The 21,040-nt window shown below is 38.1% G+C and overlaps 3 protein-coding genes across 6 annotated transcripts; 1 reads left to right on the plus strand and 2 right to left on the minus strand.

Moving 5' to 3' along the window:
* Positions 1 to 2,408: 2,408 nt before the first annotated feature.
* On the minus strand, positions 2,409 to 6,730 carry LOC131316785 (perakine reductase-like). 3 transcript variants are annotated; one of them, XM_058346236.1, is made up of 8 exons: positions 6,615 to 6,730; positions 6,314 to 6,423; positions 5,520 to 5,690; positions 4,772 to 4,978; positions 4,347 to 4,519; positions 4,103 to 4,199; positions 3,540 to 3,693; positions 2,409 to 2,793 (listed from the first exon to the last, which is right to left on the minus strand). In XM_058346236.1, exons 2-8 carry the CDS (start codon positions 6,374 to 6,376, stop codon positions 2,615 to 2,617), a joined length of 1,044 nt encoding a protein of 347 aa, XP_058202219.1. In that variant the 5' UTR covers positions 6,377 to 6,423; positions 6,615 to 6,730; the 3' UTR covers positions 2,409 to 2,614. The 3 variants fall into 3 exon arrangements, with proteins under 3 accessions (XP_058202219.1, XP_058202220.1, XP_058202218.1); XM_058346237.1 differs by having other exon boundaries at positions 6,629 to 6,683; XM_058346235.1 differs by having other exon boundaries at positions 6,553 to 6,675.
* A 765-nt stretch (positions 6,731 to 7,495) lies between these two features.
* Positions 7,496 to 11,528, plus strand: LOC131316792 (transmembrane emp24 domain-containing protein p24beta3-like). Its single transcript, XM_058346243.1, has 4 exons — positions 7,496 to 7,828; positions 9,948 to 10,134; positions 10,236 to 10,343; positions 11,181 to 11,528. The coding sequence occupies exons 1-4, from the start codon at positions 7,595 to 7,597 to the stop codon at positions 11,312 to 11,314; spliced, it is 663 nt and encodes a 220-aa protein (XP_058202226.1). The 5' UTR covers positions 7,496 to 7,594; the 3' UTR covers positions 11,315 to 11,528.
* An 861-nt stretch (positions 11,529 to 12,389) lies between these two features.
* LOC131316784 (meiotic recombination protein DMC1 homolog) lies at positions 12,390 to 17,853 on the minus strand. Of its 2 annotated transcripts, XM_058346234.1 has the most exons (15): positions 17,758 to 17,853; positions 17,564 to 17,646; positions 16,519 to 16,610; positions 16,368 to 16,439; positions 16,227 to 16,265; positions 15,038 to 15,095; positions 14,886 to 14,931; positions 14,703 to 14,748; positions 13,981 to 14,042; positions 13,776 to 13,842; positions 13,589 to 13,681; positions 13,431 to 13,499; positions 12,944 to 13,022; positions 12,592 to 12,771; positions 12,406 to 12,467 (listed from the first exon to the last, which is right to left on the minus strand). In XM_058346234.1, the coding sequence occupies exons 1-15, from the start codon at positions 17,769 to 17,771 to the stop codon at positions 12,406 to 12,408; spliced, it is 1,062 nt and encodes a 353-aa protein (XP_058202217.1). In that variant the 5' UTR covers positions 17,772 to 17,853. The 2 variants fall into 2 exon arrangements, with proteins under 2 accessions (XP_058202216.1, XP_058202217.1); XM_058346233.1 differs by having other exon boundaries at positions 12,390 to 12,771.
* Between the last annotated feature and the right edge of the window lie 3,187 nt (positions 17,854 to 21,040).

The following is a 21,040-nucleotide window of genomic DNA, read 5'->3' on the forward strand; positions in this document are numbered from 1 at the left end:
GAAGTTGGTCTTGTTTGGTGTAGACTCATTTCAGGTCTCAAAAAAAAATAATTCAAATTGTAAATTATTTTTTAAATATTATTTTGTGGATTTTTACCAAAAAAAAATCTCAATCCGATATCAGTAAGGTGCTCGTAAAATCATCAATCATCATGCTCATTTATTGTGCACCAAACATGGACCAACTTGTGCCACAACGGCACCATTTTGTATGAGCAGTGAATTGGTGCAGCGGGGTAGACTTTTTTATTGTAGCAAGAGCATTTAATTAATAGTAGTAATTGTTCTATCATTTTATTGGATGGTAGGGTAATCTTGCACGCACCTTAATTAATTTTGAGGCCTTGAAGCTAACGCCCCAAAGTTTTGGGATATTTGGCCCATATAAATTCAACAATCATTCTATAACCACAAACACTTACACAAACTCGTTCACATTCACATTAGGGCTTACACACATTACACCTCCAGCGTGTGTGGACCCCACCAAAAGATATGAAGGTGTGTGTAAGTGTTTGTGGTTGTATAATTATTGTAAATTCAAACATATAACCTCATGGAGAACAAACACTTATTAATATGGTCAAACTCCTTCGAGTTCGCATTTAATAATTGTTCCAAGACACGAGATAATTATCATAATCAGAGTTGTCAAAAACATACATTAGACGATATGTATTCCACCATGTATCATCTTTGTATAGAAATCCTATGATGCAATCGCGTATTTTACGATTTATACGAGTATTCTAATTCTGTACATATCCTACGATTACTTATTCGGAAAAAGTCGGACTTTATTTCAAGAAGCGGAATCCCAAATACATTAATTTAAACTGTTTGATTTAATCATGGCATCTTTCAAACCATTTGATGAAAACTCAACCTCAATGTAAGGCTTGTATAAAAGAAAGAATTATACTTCGATTGTGTTTTGTCTGACATTTCTTTTCCTAACAAAGGAAACATAAAGCCTTAATGTAATAGACCTCAATTGAGTGATTTAAAATTGTGCATCTTAATTTTTTTTTTTTTAAAAGGTAAGCATAGTTTGTTGGTATTATTAGGTGTATCTACTTTTTAATTGTATATTAATTATGACTAAAGCATAAACTAAATTTAGTATTTTGAAAAAACTCCAATGGACAAAACCCAAATATGATAGATATTATTATCGAAAAAGATATAAATGTTTCATTTTTAGAAGCTCTAGAATATCGTTGTGAAATATCTAGAGTTTTTTTTTTATTTAAGAATTAGTTACATGTGTAATTTTAAAATTACCTCAAAAGTTATGTTGTATGAAAATATCTTTGTACTATCATGGTCAGGTCCAAAACAGAAATTAGCATCGTGACTGAGACGAGCATTGTCCCCGGAACACAGAAAAATCTGTCACTATGGGCAAGTTCAGTTCATCTGCCTACTTTATCCCACCATATTCTTTAGGATGTTATAGTTGATGACGGTCTGCTTGGGAGCCAGATTGTGCATTGTGCATTGTGATTGTGCATTTTTGATTGTGCATTTTTTCTACTTTTTTCGTAAGGGAGCTGAATTGTGAGAATAAATTTCCTCACAATGCATTATGAAAACTACACTTTAGAGGCACAATCTGAGAATTGGCCCTTGAGGAATTTTCTTCATTCTCATTTTAGATTATCTTTCTAAACTCCTAATCTAGTTCGAGTATTATCCTTAAAATACCCGTTCATAATCTATTTTGAGCATTATCCTCATAAATACTACTCTGTTGCAAAATCTATTCTGTACATAACTTTCAAACACTATATCAGATTCATAATATGTTATATAGCCACAATCCATAATCTATTAACTTACAATCCAAAATAAAAAATGTAAAAATAATTAGGCTCGCAAACGGACCTGAGTACATTCGAAGCGCAAGATTTATAATCCAAGAAGAGTCTATGTTTGCAAAAGAGATAAATTTGATCCGATATAGATAAGCCCGCAACCAGGCTGTATTTTGAAATGCAAACTATATTTATTGTGCATCGAATGAAATACAACTTGTTCATCTATTTGGTATCTGATAAAAACCATGTTTTCCTTTGTAAGTTGCGAGATCAACATTAGATGATGGTTTAAGACAAACGTTATCAGATTGCTACTAAGAACCAATCAATCTTATATGCCCGTGGAACTGCGTTATTACAAGCTTACATTGTAAACGGAAACTCTAAGGAAACCGACCATGGCCACCAAACAGAAACTCCAAGGAAACCGACCATGGCCATTGGTGGCCGTACGTAGCAACTTCCCATTGTAAATGTAATGAACTGTTGATGTATGTCTTACAAATTTTGAGAATGCTTTGATTTTGGATAAATCTGATATCTTATCGGAAAACAAACATAAACCATATAATCGAAATCCACCAAATAAGAAGGTAACACGAAATATATCGCTTTAAAAGTCAAAATTCTATACATATAAAACCCTCAGATATAAGCAGCATTTGTTCGTTCCTCAGTACACATAGCATCTGAGGTAGATAAAATACACACATACACAAGCAATTGATTTCTGTCAGTTATTAAGAGAGAGACTCTTCCACCAGCATTCACAAGTACTACTTATAAACTGGAGTTTATGCTTTTGGTGGGGTATTTGCAGACCTATAAGAAAATGGAAGAAAGACCTGGACCTCCCTTTGTCCACCCACTTGATCAGTAGGAATTGCATCAGAAATTTCTTTCAAATCCTTGGTTGTAAGCTTCACTGTCAGAGATCCAATGTTGGCATCAAGGTTCTTAACTTTAGTTGTTCCTGCAAAAACAAACACAGCCACAATTAGATAAATTTACGCTAAGAGGCCTTTGGCCTGACGGCATTAGGAGTGCCCTTAGGTGCCAGAAGAAAAGAGATTAGGAGTTCAACTCGTCTTCCAATGTGCTAATCTAGCTATTCTAACAATGCTAACATTCGAAGATAAAAAAAAAAAACATAACTTACTTGCCCAAAATCTGTGGTCAGGTATTGATCAATTCATTGCATATGAATTAGCATGTGTTAAAGATTCATAAAGTGGAACTAAAGGGAACCAGCTCCTCTATAGTTCTTACAAGGGGAGGGGCTCGATCGTGCTGTTTGTTCGTTTGTGAGTCCTTCCTGAACTGACTTTGAAGATTGAAATTTGCTATCATTAGAGCTCGTTGAGAACATCAATTATGCCATAGTAGAGTCGAGGTAATATTAATGAATACACGATCGTAATACATTTATCATGAAATAAACAGGTTTCAATCCAGTGTGCCAACTGTTATTTTCAAATAATGAACAGTTTCGATAATCAACGTGATATGAGAATACGAGAAGGCCTGCAAATAGCCCCAGCAACATGGTCTAATCCCTAATAAGGACGCGGGAGAATCGGAACGCGTACAGCGGCGTACTGAATACTTAGATACAGAAAGAATTTGGCTTCTCTTGAGGTTAGTCCAAAAACGTCGGAAAAATTACTGAAGATGAAATCTAAAGAGCGCATAAGTTGATTGAGAGAGAGCTTGACATACCGGGGATCGGAACGACATCATTTCCTTGATGGAGAAGCCATGCCAAAGCTAGCTGAGCAGGGCTGCAGGCATGTTTTTCTGCCAAGTCTGCAAAATGAGCATAGAGAAATTTGTTTTTCTCTAAATTCTCCCCTGTGAACCTTGGATGCCAAGCCTGAGACAAACAATGTATAAGTATATCTCAACCATGAAATCCTGTATGTCCATAATGACAACTCAGATGTATAATAAGGAAGATATATTTTGAATTTTTAGAAACTATTCTTGCCCAAGATCAAAACAATATGTGTTGTTAAAACAGAAAATTACATATGTGTCGGCAGGAGTTCGATGTGTTCAATCCCAAGTGCATTGTGTGGAACCACATGCATAGGACATTTCTGATCCATCTGTGTCCTTGCACTGCAATCTTCCTAACATTGCATTTTTTTTCCTCCAAACATTACATTGTCTCCCAAATAAAAATCACAAGTGTTTTCAAACATCTCATTTTTTTTTTCCCGAGATTAAAAAGAAGGAAATGAAAACAAAACCAAACCAAACAAACAATGTTAGTCATATACCAAAAAGCTTTCTGAAGGCAAGCTTTCCACGACTCCCTTCCCACCAAAGAACCCATGACCAAGAGGGCTATACGCCACTACCCCGATTCCAAGCTCCCTGTGGATTTAAGGCCAAAAAGGTTGCAAATTGGTTCAGACTCATCCAACACTTAGCTATGTTCTTGATGTCTTTTTAAGTCTGAAATAACTTCTAGTCAATAAGCGTTGATATTACAAAAATATAGTCCAATTATATCTAACTAACCTACACAATGGAAGTACATCCTCTTCAATTTCACGAGCCCACAGAGAATACTCCATTTGCACGGCAGTGATTGGATGGATAGCATGTGCTCTCCTTATTGTGTCTACACTGGCTTCTGATAATCCAATGTACTTTATTTTCCCCTCCTCCACTAGCTTCTTCAGCTCCCCCATCTTGCTTGCATCAATTCAAAACAAACAAGGTCAAATACGATTTATTGGAAATCTAGAATGGAAAAACTCTTCGGACACCACTGCACCGACAAAAATTCGGACATAAACGTGTTTGGAGGTCTCCAATCCCATTTGCATCATGTGAAACACATGCACATCAACGACTCTGAACACATTTATGTGCCGTTGACTACTCATCAAGAATAGGGCTATTTTGATATATTTATAGGAATCATTGTATCTTATGCTTACAGTGTCCTCTATTGGCACAGAGGAGTCCACACGATGCTGGTAATAGAGATCAATATAGTCCACATCAAGCCATTTGAGACTTGCTTCACAGCATTGGCGCACATATTGAGGGGTACCATTGACCTCTACATGACTCATATCGGCGGACATGATAATTCCGAATTTCGTGGATATCTGAATTTGTTCTCGAGGCAGCTGCTTCAGTGCCTGAAAAGCAAAAAGATAGTTTTTCTTGTAGTTTCAGATCAAGATGCAAGTTGAGATCTGCATATCTATATAATGACATACTCATGGCGACATCATCTGTTACAAACTTATATGAACCAATATATACGTGTCGGATGCGAATTTGAGTCTAATGTCAGATTCATCACTGTCTAATCAGCTTTGAATGTTGAGCAACGTACCTCAATAGAACCCATTGCATGGTATTTCATGCATAACTAGGTAATTTTAGGATTACCTAGTATGCTTTCCAAGGGGATGTCCAACTAATCTAGTGTCCAAAATTAAGTATTTAGATAAGTGTATGTAACATTGCCATACCATATCAATCACCTTTGACTTTTGACCCCAATTCCTTTTCTTTTCACTTTGAGTCCTTTCAAGTTACAAATCTTCATTTAATATCAATCAAGAAAATTAGACTAAAGGAAAACGGTACCTACAACTACAGTTCATTTCACATTTGTTATCATTTGCATTGTCAAGTTAGAACTATAAAAATGCGGAAAGAGAACTACTGTACCTTGCCAACCATTATCTCATTGTCACGATTTTGTCCGTAGATATCAGCTGTATCGAAGTAGGTGATACCCTTCTGAAATGCATCAACTATAAGGGAACATCCAGCTTCATGGGAGAGTGGAGCATTTAATATTCCAGAAAGTCCTCCGCATCCAAAGCCCAAAGTAGAAACCTGCAACACAAAAGGGACAGCATCACATGGCTGAAATTGTATTATTTTCAACAGAGAAATCAAAACCCGCTAAGGAAGCTACTTATTGCATTAATACTAAACTACCTTTGCTGTTCATATGTTCTCTTAGATTGGAGATCCTAAGTCACATAATTCGCGGGCACGTGCGCGAGCGCAAGCGTACAATAGTCTCTGGAAAACATCCCAAACTACTAGTATAATTCACGAGAACAAGTATTGAGAGCGCGATCGCAGAGCAAGAATTGAGAGCATGAGCAGAGGGTATCTTGAAGGATTATGTGAGTAAGGTTGGGCACTAATAAGGTAAAGCTGAGAATTAAGATCTTGTGATTAGTCAAATGTACGTTTTTTCTTTTTCTTCTTCCTTTTCGTTTCTTTGTTTTTTTTTTTTTTTTTGCTTCAAATCTGAGTGGTTTGAGATCTTTTTTAACCAATGACAACTGGGTTTCAACTTAAACCCAGGTGGAAGACGGGATTTAAGACTTCAACTAATAAGATAACTGAAGTCCTGTTTCGTAGGGGAATTTGGACAAACTCATGGCAGACAATTCACAATCAGAAGCAATTTCCATCCGCTATATACAGATTTCTGAGAATTTTACCTCCAAACCTTGGCTGCCCAATTTCACTTTCGGGACTTGGATTTGGGAATTCTGCTGCTCCATTACTCCTCCACAAGAAACCTGCAGATCTTAGGTCGAAGAGAAGTTCCCTGCGAAAAAGGAAATGGAAAGCAAGAGTACCTCTTAATTTATTAATGGCACAGGCAACCTGCCCTCCAAAAAAAATTTACTTTAGGTTTCAGGTGCTATTAATTAAAATCATCAGGTTTAAAAAGTACTTTCAACATGATACTGATTTGATCAACATCAAATAAACTAGTAGGAGTAATAGCAGCTACACCTTGAAGCTCACACCTGCTTGATCTGACGTGCAGTAGGTAAGATGGTACGAGGTCTATCTTCACATTGCCAGCCAAACATGTAATCCTTAAGCTGTTGACTTTTGGCTTGTAGTGAAGACTGAAGAGGGAGTTCCAAACCCTCCTTTGGGTTTGTTAAAGTTGATTTTTTTTTCTTAAAAGTGGGTAAAAGTATTTTTTTTTTACTTTTTTAATTCGTCTTGTCGATACGAATCTATAATATAAAAAAGTTTGGTGCAAAATTAACAAACCAAAAAAAATTTGAATAAAACAAAACGTGAACTTTTTCTAAAAGTAAAAAAGCGTTATTAGTAGAACATCCACTAATTACTTACTCCTATTTTTTAAATGAATACTTATTTTTTGAATTATTAAAAGTTATGTATTATGAGAGAATGTATGTCTTATAAAACGTGAAATAAGTATTTAAAAAATAAGAATCTTAACCGAACGAATCTTTATTCTAGACTGCTTCCCGAGAAGCACGCGAGATTTGCCAAGAAAAAACAAAGGTTCTTAAATAATACTCCTACTCTCCTTCCCAAACAGAGCTATGGATAAGCCTAAGTCTAGGAGATGGTTCTAGAAATTTTCTAAATTGCTCTATGAAACTCTAGATTATTTGGAAAAACCTCAATGTGTTGGTGGGAAGCATGTCACGTATTTGTCAAAACACTTGGGTCGTGACATGAGCCTCGAGCTGCAAACGAACAACTCACTCCATTTGTAGCCATGCTCGGAATATTGATGGAAGAGGGGCAAAGTGTCAAGCGTTTTAATTGAATGGGAGCAAGCTATCAAGAGTCACATACTTCAGGGGTGATGGTGTATTAAACCACCACATGAACATTTGTACATCACACGGCGTCGTCTCCTCAAATGGAGTTTGCCAATCAGAGAAAGTGAATTCAGAGATCAAGAACCATCAAGAAAGGGTTTTGGAAGAGAAGAAGACGGGAAAATGGAGAGAGGAGAGAGAATGAGGAGAGAGAAGAAAGCGGTGGCGGCGACGGCGCTGGCAGGGCTTCTTCTGCTCAGCTTGGTGAGCGACGTCTCGGCCCTTTCCGTGACCGTAAACGACGTCGAGTGCGTGTACGAGTACGTCCTCTACGAAGACGACACCGTCTCCGGTAACTTCGTCGTCGTCGATCACGATATCTTCTGGAACTCCGACCACCCGGGCATCGATTTCATCGTAATCTCTCTCTCTCTCTCTCTCTCTCTCTCTCTCTCTCTCTCTCTCTCTCTCTCTCTCTCTCTCTCTCTACACACACACACGCACATTTATATACTACTAGAGGCCTGAGGCAAACGCGATACGTGTGCAAATCGTGTTATGAAGAAGGGGGAAAAGTGAAAATCTTGAATTGAGATTAATTCGTTATGAAATCTGAGATGTGAAAGAAAAGAGGGGAGAGGAAGATTAGGGTTACAGTTATTCTTTTCTCCGATTGGCAAATTCTTTGAGCAGATTAGGAAATTAAAAGTGTGAGCCGGCTTCATAACAGCCCTTCAAACCAATAAGGTATTTCCTTTACAGTACTCCCTCCGTCCCAAAAATATTTGCCTGGTCTGCAAAACGATGACTTAGAAGAGTTTCAAACTTTCTTCACAAATTAAAAGAACTAATTGTTTTCTATGAGTAGTATGTTGTTGAATTTTTCTAGCAAAAGTTGTATTATTTTTAAGACCCCGTTTTGTGGACTAGACAAACAGTTTAGAATGAAGGGAGTAGTAAATTATGATAGTAATAGAGGATATATATGTATGTATATAAATGTGTTTGTTGTTTCGATTTTCTTGTTGATTGGTTGAATTTCTTGCTGGATTTGGAATGTGAATTCTCAGGATTGTTAGGGTTTATGGACTAGGTCATTTGATTTTAGGTTCGAGTAATTGGAGAGAGTCTATTGATGGGGATTAACCAAAGAAACCAGATGAAGCCTTTTGTCCCAAGCAATTGGGGTTTGCAACATTATTTTTTTTGCCTCCTTTTTAAACCTATTTGATGGGGATTGATGGGGTCTTATGATAGGAAGACATGAATCTCGGTCGTGGAGTTGATGGATTAAAGGTGATATAAGTTGCTACTTTGGTGGGTTGATAGTTCAAGACTTTATTATATGCGTATGGCTAGGATAGAGATAGTTCAGTATATTATTTTTGTTAGGTTTGTAATGCAGGATAGGACATGCATGAAGGACATCTGTTTATGTGGGGATTTGCTCTTATATGTTGATATATATTGTTTAATTATAATGGTGTTTTGAAGCTTTGTATATTACCTTTGAGCCTTTTTGGGCATGCCATTTCCTGCTCAAGCTCCTAACGGACCTAACCTGTTATCAACCACCGCTTGCCTTTATTATTATTATTTTTCCACTTTATTGTGTGTGTGTACCAACGAGGAGCCCCTTTAGGCCCTGTTTGATTGGGGGGACTAAGGGTGGGATTGGACTATTAATCCCCTCACCTCTCCTAATCCCATGTTTGTATTGTTTTTAGTCCCGGGACTATTAGTCCCGGACTAGTTATCTTTCAAGGTTGGGACAAAATAATCTTGGGGGGTGGGGGGGGGGGGTGTGGGGGGTGTTGTGGGACTATTAGTCCTGGGATTAAGGGGAGCTCCTGACTAGAGATTAGATTACCAATATGCCCCTAGATAGCTTAGGAATTACACATTTGGCTATTCTATGTAATTAAAAAATTAATTTTGTTATACTTCTAGTTGAAAAAAATACTTTTTTCTATCAACCTTACAAAAAAAAAAAAAAAATTATGTTACATTTTATCTCAAAGTAAAACCCTAGCTCATTGTGAGGAGCTCCTTTTTTTTTTTTTCTAGGCAAAACAATCATTGGAGAGCCAAAGAAATTAAGAAATAGTAAGCATTTCAAAAAATTTAAATTTCTTGTTTTCTTTTCTTTTTATTTTGGATTATGGGTTGGAACTTGGAGTCCAGCATCATACCTGAAGGAAAAAAAACCCCACCCACTTTAATTCCTTTCAATCCCCACACCTCTCTCTCTCTCTCTCTCTCTCAATCAATCAATAAAAAGAACAAAACTGGTCTTGATTCTCCTAAATAGTCAATTGAAAATCAAGTTTTTTTTTCCGGATCAAATTAATTGAGGTGGTTGTAAAGAGTAGTCGCGGTGAAATGAACAATCACATCTTATCATCCGGAATCACTTTCTCTCATATGAACAATACCATAAGCTTACGAGAAACAACACCGAGAGTAAATCAGGGGTTGGGTTAAGGCCTACTGTTTTTGGAATCAGTAAATTTATTTAGTCCCTGGTTTCGTGCAGGTGACATCTCCAGCAGGTAATGAGGTGCACACTTTGAAGGGAACACCTGGGGACAAGTTTGAGTTCAAGGCTCCAAGAAGTGGAATGTATAAATTCTGTTTTCATAACCCTCACTCAACACCAGAGACAGTTGCTTTCCACATACATATTGGCCACATTCCCAATGAACATAACCTCGCGAAAGATGGTTTGTCTAGTTCTCTTTTATTTAATTATGAGTTTGCATGTACATTTCATGAATAACATCCATTTTTTCGTTCTTTGTTTTAATCTGGCGGTTTTTTGCAGAGCATTTGGACCCTATTAATGTTAAGATAGCAGAGTTGAGGGAGGCATTGGAATCTGTTACGGCAGAGCAACAGTACTTGAAAGCACGTGATGCTCGCCATCGTCGTAGTAAGCTGTTCTTTCTCTTGATATATTTGTGTGCTTAAATTGATGCGGTCATCAAAATTGCGGTGGTCTTGATGTACATGGTTTTGCAATGTCAAATGGTCTTGATGTACATGGTTTTGCAAAGTCAAACAAAACTTGTGTAGAATCTAGAAGATGTGATATTGTTAATCCTGGATTGTCTCTGTACAGCAGAGATTCTACCTCTGCAGCATACTTCCCTGACTGCATGTTTCTGTACGAAAATCGTTTTAATATGAAGAAAATTGCAAGGAAGAGCAGCACCTACTTTCACTTACACATGGGGAAATTAGTATTTACGGTTTTTGCATCGTTTTATCTGATGATGGAGATGGAGTTTGATGTTATGCGGGACAAACCAAATTTTCTGTCCCAAAAATTGTAGTAGTTCTGTTTCATTTTACTCCACCACGGGTGAAACATTGGTTTGACTGCGCATGTTGACTGGAGAATGGTATGCTTTGACTGCCATATTTCCCTTTCTATGCAAGGACTGCAATACTAATGTAGTTGATGGGATGAACAGCTTATATTCAGAGAAAGAAAACTGTTTCCAGGCCATTTGCTGTTAAAATAAGTACCTATGTACATTAGTACATAGGTATACAGGGAGAGCAAATTCGATGATTATGATTTGAATTTATATCCTATATCAAGGTATATTGGTCAAAGATAATGCTGTAAACTCAACTTCAATACTTCATGATAACTACGAAGTCGTCTCCACTAGAAGACTTATGTTTGCAATTTAATGATTTCATTATGGGCTATTCCACCGAATAGCCTGGTACTGATTCACCATCTTTGTTTCTGCTGCAGCTAATGATAGTACGAGGAAACGGGTTCTATTTTACACATTTGGAGAATACCTTTTGCTGGCTTGTTTGAGTGTCCTTCAAGTCCTATACATACGGCAGCTGTTCAGTAAGTCGGTTGGTTACAACAGGGTTTGAGGCATCTGGGTTTGTATTTGGAGTCTAACAGATGCGATTACAGCAAACATGTTTTTTTTTTAATTAGCAACCCATGTGCGGGATCATAGTTGTTTATTCGGGATATAACTTCTCCGGGATAGTGTTTTTCTTTACCTTATTTGCTGATTTCAATCATGTCAAAAGTGACATTTTAAGTGCGGGGATTCAATATATTTGCAGTAGTTGGAATTCACATCATCTCATTCATTCTTTCGCTTTGTTTCTTGGATAAGCAGCGTATCTCTCCATCTTGAGATACTCGGTACTTCGAAAGAAAATCTAAAGCGATGGAAAACTTGTGACTTGATTTTATGTTAGGATTATGAACATTGGAGAGATTATGAAAAGACTGGGAACCACAATGCGTTTGAAGCTTCTGACACTTTATGGATGAGCCGGACACCGAGTCGTAGAGGAGTATGGTCCAACTTAAACTAACGAATTCCAAAATTATTGAACCTCGACTCGTTTATCAGTCTAACTAATGTATCTAATGAATTTTGATCAAATACCAAGACTAGGCTCGAAAAAGTTGATCTCGGCGGAGAATTTGAGAAACTCAATTTTCTCAAAATGGTTTCGAGCTTGTTCAAATTTCATAACAAGCCCATATCCAATGAGTAGTTAACTCCAAATGGCTTTGAGCTTGTTCGGATTTCATAACAAGCCTGTCTCCAATGAGTTGTTAACGACGGTATTGAATTATGTTTATGAATTCAGAAAATGAGTGGCAAACTGGTATTTGAGAGTTCTTTTGAACAGATGATGAATCAGTGTGCTGATAGGCTCATGTATGCGTACGTTATTATCTATTGTCGTAGCTTAATCATGCACTTACCACCGTGTTGAAATTGCCCAAATATCTTCATTCAATATACTGCTGCTAAGGTTAAACCAACATAAGGCTAAAAACAATTACCAAATGTACTGGCTTGCATGTATTGAACTGAACAACTTTAAGCTAAACTCGACGTAGGCAGCACCAAGAAAAATATCTGAAAACTCAGTCGACAGCAGGAATTGGGAGAAAGAAAGTAATAAAAGACAAAAGTAATTCCACCAATTAACCTTCAGTCCTTCGCATCCGCTATTCCTCCTGCTGTTATCTGAAAGATGTGCTTTTTGTCAAGAACTTCGGGCCAACAAAGCAATCTTGGTACTCGAAATTGAGATGTTGAATATTTGAATGCAAAGTGAGATTTGAGCAATTTAGGTAATCACAATAAGAGCTAAACGTAAATAAGAAGTGAGATAACTGGGGAAGGATATTGCTTCAGCTTCTGGCAAATTTGGGGCGTCGAATACCTTGCAAACACGCTGTTCCCCTTTGCCCTTTCTAAACATCAACCTTATTGTTGCTGCATGGGCAAGCACATGCCCTCCTGCTGGCTTCTTCGGATCTGATATGAACATCCCACCGCCTGGATCAGCAATAACTGCATCCACATATTCCCATTGATTAACAATAACGTTGCAGAAGTCCATTTTTGTTGTCAAAGTATTTTGTGCAGTGAAAGAATAGAACGGTGGGAATGGCTTAGTAACTAACTCAGAATCAGAAAATTACAAATGTGTTTCTCATGACATGCTTTCAGATTGAGGTTTTACCTTGGTTAGTCATGTAGACAGCAACATTGAACTCTTCGGCTATCTTTGTTAGCCGAGAAAGCATCTGAGCCAGCTTTTGCTGCAAATAGGAAAACCCTTCGGTCATTTAGAGAATTCACACTTAAAGGAAAAAGGTTAGGAAGTAGGTATCTTGGTTTCCAACAACAATTTCAGCATCAACAGAAGATGGTTCAACTTCTATACTATAAATTGAGCAACTACAACTAAATTACTAGCATCCACTACAATAAGTTCTGAAATTCTTATTTTAAGCTTAAACGTCTTTTGTAGGCTGTGCAAGGTGTTTAATAGAAGATATGTACATTCGTAAGTGCTGAAATTCAGGTAAAGAGATGGACCATGAGCTTAATTGCTGAAAATCGGTTTTGAAGTTGGAATGATGTCATTAGTTGCTAACTTATGGATCAGTAACAGACAGTAAGTATATCGCAGTAGATATCACAACACACTTGAGACTCGAGTAAACCTGTCGTTCTGCGAGTTCTCCTCTTCCGGTGAAATCCACACGAAAAAGAGCAATTACAGAATCCACAATCTGGATGTTCAATTTATTATCACATCAGTATGCTGAATAGCATTATAAGTAATGGCATCATAGGGCTATTTATGTTAGTAATCTCTCACCAGAAGTCTGAAAGGTTCCTCGGACATTTTGGCAGCCAGACCAAGAAGCAGGTTGTACTGATGCTCATATGTGTATGCACGTGCGTAAATGATCTGTCCCATTAATACAAACTAGGCATATTTAGTTCTGGTTTTCACTTATTATAATCCTAATTCATTACGCTGGAAAGGAAAATTTGAGGCTTACATTATCAAGGACAGCTCCCGCATCCATGCCAAACCTTTCAGCTATTGGAACTATCCGATCAGGCCGGCTGCAGAGCGAATGTAGTTAAGGAGAAACACAGATTTGGTAGAGAGAGATTCTCTTGAAGGAGAGCTATTGAATGCCAATTCTTGTGCTTATGTTATAATGGACCACTACAAAAACTGCAGGTTATCAGAAAGGATACAAAGTTCCTTCAGTATCAATGTATGCGACCTTTCCATTTCCTCCTTTCATGCTTGTGGGAAGCTACAAAAGTAAAGGAAACCAGATAAACTACTTTCAAGAGTTAACTGAAAGCCCAAACACCAGAGACAGTAATTGTAAATGGCACGGAACCAGTACATCATGCTTCTTATTAACATATAGGTGGTGGGGAAAGGATAACTGATCTTCTAAATTACCAACTCATTCTCGAGTTTTGTCTTTGGACACCCAAACAGGAGACAAAAAGCGACCATAGTGCCATTTTTGGCAATGTCGTTCCATTGGTGTCAAGACTTTCTAGGCACTAAATTCATTTGAGCAGTTATATCACAACCGTTATGTCCAAAATGGCTTTGCAAAACCTTGAGCCAAATTAGGCACACCAAAATTCCATTTTACTTTTGATATTTAGATAAACCGTTGATATGTCAAAGCCAAACCTCAGGCCAAAGGAGAGTTTTGGCATGAGAAATGGTTAACTAGGAGACGCTCTATCCATAAAGATACCAACAAGTCAAAAACTAACAAAAGTAATACTAGATGCTTGAAGACAAAGATGAGCTAATCTCTCTCTATTCTATTCTAACATAAGCCCAACTAACACAGCCAATTCAAAGATGGGTCAACTCAATGTTTTGGCAGAATCCAAACCTAAGCCCAACTACGAAGCCAATTCTAAAGAGACAAATTCCAGAATCGAACCTGTGTAGAAACGCAGAGAGTATGTGCTAGCTGTGTCTTTCCAGATCTGAAGTAAGAACACCGAAAACCATTAGTTCACAAACTAAAAATGAAGAAATAGGAAAAAGTTACTTCAAAACTATGTAGTGGTGGTTGTGATTACAAACACAAAAGACATTCAAATAGAGATTGCATGGCTCTCACCGAAACTCCCCAAAAGCCTCTGTAATCGCACTAGTTTCGATCCCGCCTTTGCATATCAACAAGATACAAGATGGAGAAAACAAACTTTGTCAATTACAGCATTGAAACTGAACTTTTAGTCCATCATAATCAAAGAGAGAATAGGAATTTACCACCCAAGAGTTCATCAAGGGCCTGGCTTCCACTTGTGATGCGAACCACCGCCTTTCTCTGTTTATTACACAAGCAATAACTCAGTTAACCATGAATCTACAACTGAACCAAACAACTCTAGAAATCAGCTAAGATGTGCATAGAGAAATTCCACATTCACGCCAAAAGTTTAAAAAACGTAGCCAAAAAACTTGTAGGAGGAGCTTGCTCACATGCGCTCTCACTGTATTCAGAAAAAATTTCCTCCAAAAAAGTTTGAAAAACTGAGCCAAACAATAGGTAGAAGTTTCGTAACAATGTGTCGTTATTTATACACTCATCCGCCCAGGGCCGGCTCTGAGATTTTGGAGCCTAAGACGGACGTAGACAATGAGGCCCTTAATAAAATTTACGACAATAAAATAACAAGTAGTTAAATGATTTTTTCAAAGCCAAATGCATGTATTCAACAAGGAAAAAACCCATACAAATACTAATTTCTGATCTTGTTTTCTCTTCTTTGATCTCTAATTCATCTTCTTCCATTTTATTGTGTGTTCAGGAGATTAGAGTTGTTAAGGGTAGAATATGCATAAAACTTATATAGGAACCATAACATGGGATCATTTTCCAAGGGGTTCTACATGAAGACAGCAGCCCGTGATCTGCATTTTCTTTTTCCTTTTTTGTTTCGTTTGATTGAGCAAGTCAGGTTGGGCCCAACCATTGGGCCTGTGTCTCTTAAGTGTAAAATAGGTGGTTTATGTATTAAAATGGACCTCTAGTGTTGCTATACCAAAAAAGATTGGACATATATAATAGGTACCCAAAATAATAGAAGGCCCTAATTTTTTCACATTCTTGGGGGCTTAAGGCGCCGGCCTCTTGGGCCTTAGCCCAGAGCCGGCCCTGCATCCGCCTCAATTTGTTTATCCACTTTCAATATTTTGGACCTTTTAAAAAATTTGTCTACATTTTTATAGTTGTACTAGTTTTTATATGCACTATATTTCTTACTTGATAGATCTCTACTCTATAATACAAAGTTTTCTACATCATATAAAACACATTGTCCATTTCAAAATACAAATTATTTTCTGAGAGATATGAATGCAAAAATTGGACAAACAAGTTGAGACGAGGGAGTAAAAGTTTAAAAAAATTTCGCCAAGGCGTATTAGAATTATAATGGTAGAATTAGCAACTTACTCTGAGCAGAGCATCGCTTCCTGTGATGTAACCGAAATTCTGCATACATTTAGCAAACAAAATTAATCAGAAACCCCTAGAAGTTACTGACAAACATATCAATAATAACACTTGTGATTATTAGCCAATCAAAGCTCCAACCACTATCTTCTCAGCAGCTTCGCATATCTTATCCACTTTCGCCTCAGATAATCCTTTGATTCCGGTCAGGTTCTGCAAAATGGAGATCACAGTTTAAAAGTGCTCGCCAGAACTGAACTTCGCAAAAACAGAATTGAAGAAAACAACACACCTTCTTCGTATGCATCATCAGGCCATTGACGGTGTAGATCCCTGCATCCTGAAGCTTCTTCACATCTCCAGCATTGATTCCGTGAGCTATCACTGCGAAAATCACGAATAAAAGCGAACAAACAGAGATACGGATTCAGTAGTTGATTCCGTCTAGCACAGTACGTGCCGATCCGGTTTCTACTCATGAACGAAAGCAATCGATAACTGCTGAGGACTAGTGAACTTCTAGGTAAGTTTGGAGGAACATTAAGGTTGATCGGATAGTTACACAAATCAGTATCAAACTGCTAAAGAAAAAAACAGAAAAAAAAAAACCTTCGAAAATGAAGAGAAAATTGAGGTCAAGTCTCATTCTAAAATCTCGGATTAACGTAGCAACATACGGAAGGTTATGATAATGAAACAGAAATATGCAACAAATTAAGCGCCGAGCAGCCCTTACTGACTTATTTCCTTAATGAGCCTCTTTAAACAACGAGCCAAGCTTTTGCAAGCTGAGCCGAGCTCGTTTAATGAACCAGCCTACAACTCGAAGTCAAGCTCGGCTCAATTACCAAACGAGTCGAGCGGAGCCACGAGCAGCTCCGTTCGTTTGCTAATTACAGTGTAAATAAACACAAAATCTTGTTAGAATCTCGTTTAACTTTCGTTCGTAATGCCAAAACAGAGGACAGAAGCAACTCGCATTCAGTCACGAACAGAAATTTCAGTTATTATGCAGAAGAAATTAGAAGCTTATCATATTCATAATTTTATATCAATCGGTAGAAGTCGAATCGAAACAAAAATGTACAAAAACAGAGAGAAATCAAAATATACAGCAGAATATCGAAAGCGATGAGAAAATTTGACTTCGGATCTAATCTATCTGTATATCGATCTAAGAATCACTCGAAGGAGGCGCGTTATGTTGGAATTTCGGATTCACACGGATTTATCGACGAATACAGTAACGATAAAAGCAACAAAACAGCGAGGAGTAAACGAAAATTTACGGATCGAAGTGAAACGGAGTCGTGATGAGGAGTTGTTTAGTTAGTTACATTTGTCGATGGCTTCAAACAAGTCATCTTCGTCTTCGATCTCCTCGCGCTCGACGAGCTGTAGCTGGCCCTGTTCTTCCGACCTTAGGTCATCACAAACAGGGAAGAATCAAACAAATTCCGTTAGCTGTTGCAATGCGATGTGTTTGTGTGTGGAATTCGAAGTAGAGGTGAGATCGCGAGGGAGAGCTTACTTGAACCCAAGCATTTTCGATTCTCTGAGAGAGAGAGAGAGAGTTAGTTGGTTGGTCGAAATTGGAGCGGTGAATTTGAATTGGGAAGCGCGAGGTGGTTATATATACGGCGGGGACTGCGAATTTCTATCAACTTAATTTAATTCGTGTATGGAGTCCACTTCGGTTAGATATTCAGCGCACCAGTGCATGCTGCATGACGTGGCAGCTATATTTTTTAGCAGCGCTGCTATGCGCAGAGTCAAGAGACAATTTACAGAGAACCACGCAAAGACAAACACATTTGACTTCATTTCGGGTCCCGAAAAAATTTAAAAAAATATTCATAAATTTTTGAATATTATTTTATGGGGCCCTGTAAAAAATCAGATCCAGCGGATATCGGCAAGTATTACTTTTGGATTCGTATGGGCGAAACTGCTTAGTTCGCCTCTACAAATCCAAAAGTAGTAATACTTACCGATATCCTCTGGGGCTGATTTTTTACAGGGCTCCATAAAATAATATTCAAAAATTTATGGATATTTTTCTAGATTTTTTCGGGACCCAAAATGTGGCCAAAGCCGCCAAACGCGTTTTTCTCTGCAAATCGTCTCTGCTCTTAGAATTTTTGATTTTTTAGTGAGCGAAGGTGTAAAAAAGAATCGAGATCAATTCTTCTAATCTCCTAAAGTAAAATTCATTGTGATCCCATTTAAATCTAATTCGTTCATTTCGTAAATTTTAATGTGTCTATTGTTTGCGCCAACAAAATAAGAACGATCACATACCGTTTTTGATCAATAAGGGACCTTCAGTTCCTTTGAACAATGGATTGCCGGAGGAGACTTGGTCAGGTAAAGAGGTAAATTTATCTCATTTACGAGTATTTGGTTGCATGGCCTATATGCATATTGAATCGAGTGATAGGGGTAAACTTGATGCTAAGTCTCGAAAGTGCGTGTTCATAGGCTATGGTACTGATAGCTATGGGTATAAGTTATATGATTTTGAAAATCGAAAAACACGCAGGAGTATGGATGTGGTAATTAATGAGTCTGTTTTGTATAGAAATAGACAGAATCAACCCGATAAGGCTAATGAAAATTCAGACTTTGTAGAGTTTGAGGGGATCCCTGACAGTAATGTCTTACAGCCTCAGGATATTAATATACAACCTACTCCACAGGCAGATCCACAGACTCCTCCACTCAGGAGGTCTACACGTACCGTTAAACCACCAATGCGTTATTCTCCTGCTTTACACTATTTGTTGTTAACTGATAGTGGTGAACCAGAATGTTTTAAGGAAGCATTGCAGGTGGAGACCAGGGGAGAGTGGGAGCGAGCAATGGATGATGAGATGAATTCTCTCTCATCAAACCAGACTTGGGACTTGGTTCAGTTGCCCAAGGGGAAGAGAGCTTTGCACAACAAATGGGTATACAGGCTTAAGGAAGAATCTGATGGGAGCAAACGGTACAAGGCGAGGTTGGTAGTAAAGGGTTTTGAGCAGAAACCAGGTATTGACTACACCGAAATCTTTTCTCCTGTGTACTATCAGATGTGTCCTTAATATTGTGGCTGTTGAGAACTTGCACTTAGAGCAGTTAGATGTTAAAACTGCTTTCCTTCATGGGGATTTGGAGGAGGATATTTATATGCATCAGCCAGAGGGTTTTGTTGTCAATGGGAAAGAGGATCAGGTATGTAAGCTTTGAAGGAGTCTGTATGGGTTGAAACAGGCGCCTAGGCAGTGGTATAAAAGGTTTGATACATTTATGACAAATACGGGGTTCAGTAGATGTCATGGGGATCACTGTTGTTATTTTAAGAAGCTTGGTAAATCGTATCTCATACTTTTGTTGTATGTAGATGATATACTTGTTGCAGGTTCAAGCATGGATGAGATTGCTAATCTCAAGGCACAGCTGTCCAGGGAGTTTGCAATGAAGGATTTGGGTTCTGCAAAGAAAATCCTTGAGATGCGAATCAGCAAGGACAGGGTGAACCGAAAGTTGAAGTTGTCACAGGAGGAATATGTTGAAAAGGTGCTCAAAAAGTTCAACATGGAAGGTGCTAAGCCCATTAGCACACCGTTGGCAAGTCACTTCAAGCTTTCAAGGGAAAAAGGGGCAGTAACTGATGAAGAAAAGAACTACATGGCCAAAGTTCCATATGCCTTGGCGGTAGGCAGCTTGATGTATGCTATGGTTAGCACGAGGCCAGACATTGCTCAAGCAGTGGGAGTTGTCAGCAGGTTTATGGCAAATCCAGGCAAGGAGCATTGGGAGGCAGTTAAGTGGATTTTGCGGTATCTGAGAGGTACTTCTGATTTGGCTTTGTGTTTTGGAGGTTCTGATATTTGTTTGCAAGGATATGTGGATTCGGATTTAGCAGGGGATATTGATAGCAGGAAGAGCACTACTGGGTATGTTTTTACACTGGGGAGTGCAGCAGTTGATTGGGTTTCGCGGCTACAGAAAATAGTGACTATTTCCACAACAGATGCGGAGTATGTTGCAGCCACGGAGGCATGCAAGGAGATGGTATGGCTAAGGAGCTTCATGAAAGAGTTGGGTAAGAAACAGGACAATTGCAAATTGTTCAGCGATAGTCAGAGTGCAATACATCTGGCAAAGAACGCAGCTTTTCATTCGAGGACCAAGCATATTGACATAAAGTATCACTTTATTCGCTCTTTGTTGGAGGATAGGCAGTTTACTTTGGAGAAGATTCACACAAGGGATAATCCGGCAGACATGTTTACGAAGGTAGTTACCGTGGAGAAGCTGAAGTCTTGTTCAGCTTCTGTGGGTCTCCAAGCTTGAGTGGGAGGCTGGGTGCTGGTGGTGTTAATGATAGTTGATGATTGACTGGATGTCTGATCATGTCTTCAAGTGGGAGATTGTTGAGATGTGAAGACAATTTTAGAGTTGCAGTAAAAATGACCCGGAATGTTTTGGGTCCCGCCCAACACAGATTTTAGCATTTTTTAGGGTTTTCTAATATTAGTTTGTTTGCACATATAAAAGCAAAGCTAGGGCTGCCTCTTTTTTTTGTAACTCTGACATATTTTCATCATAGTGAAACACCCTAGCACCCCGTAGACGTACGATTAAGCAATCAGCTTAAGTTGGAAACAAGACCTACAAAAAGATCGGGTCGGATTGCCGAGCCCTCGTAAATTGCCAGAAAAAACGTTACTTTTGAAAGAATTGAAAACTTACAACCATATTGTTTACACTAACACACATTTTTCTCACTCGGGACCACATTTAATTGTTTATGTTTTTTTAAGAGC

The sequence above is a fragment of the Rhododendron vialii genome, chromosome 2a (assembly GCF_030253575.1).
Source record: "Rhododendron vialii isolate Sample 1 chromosome 2a, ASM3025357v1".
Classification (NCBI taxonomy): Eukaryota; Viridiplantae; Streptophyta; class Magnoliopsida; order Ericales; family Ericaceae; genus Rhododendron; species Rhododendron vialii.

Bases quoted from the DNA above. Each gene is read 5' to 3' on its own strand.
- LOC131316785 (XM_058346236.1), bottom strand. From the start codon at position 6,376: ATGGAGCAGCAGAATTCCCAAATCCAAGTCCCGAAAGTGAAATTGGGC. The intron at 5,691-6,313 runs GTAAAATTCTCA...TTTGTGTTGCAG, and splicing joins TGGGCAGCCAAGGTTTGGAG to GTTTCTACTTTGGGCTTTGG. The intron at 3,694-4,102 runs GTATATGACTAA...TGTTTGTCTCAG, and splicing joins TGCCTTCAGAAAGCTTTTTG to GCTTGGCATCCAAGGTTCAC.
- LOC131316792 (XM_058346243.1), top strand. From the start codon at position 7,595: ATGGAGAGAGGAGAGAGAATGAGGAGAGAGAAGAAAGCGGTGGCGGCG. The intron at 7,829-9,947 runs GTAATCTCTCTC...GGTTTCGTGCAG, and splicing joins ACCCGGGCATCGATTTCATC to GTGACATCTCCAGCAGGTAA. The intron at 10,344-11,180 runs GTAAGCTGTTCT...TTTCTGCTGCAG, and splicing joins TGATGCTCGCCATCGTCGTA to CTAATGATAGTACGAGGAAA.
- LOC131316784 (XM_058346234.1), bottom strand. The intron at 13,500-13,588 runs GTGAGAGATTAC...TTGAACATCCAG, and splicing joins AGGAACCTTTCAGACTTCTG to ATTGTGGATTCTGTAATTGC. The intron at 12,468-12,591 runs GTTATCTCACTT...GTTGGCCCGAAG, and splicing joins TGAAGCAATATCCTTCCCCA to TTCTTGACAAAAAGCACATC.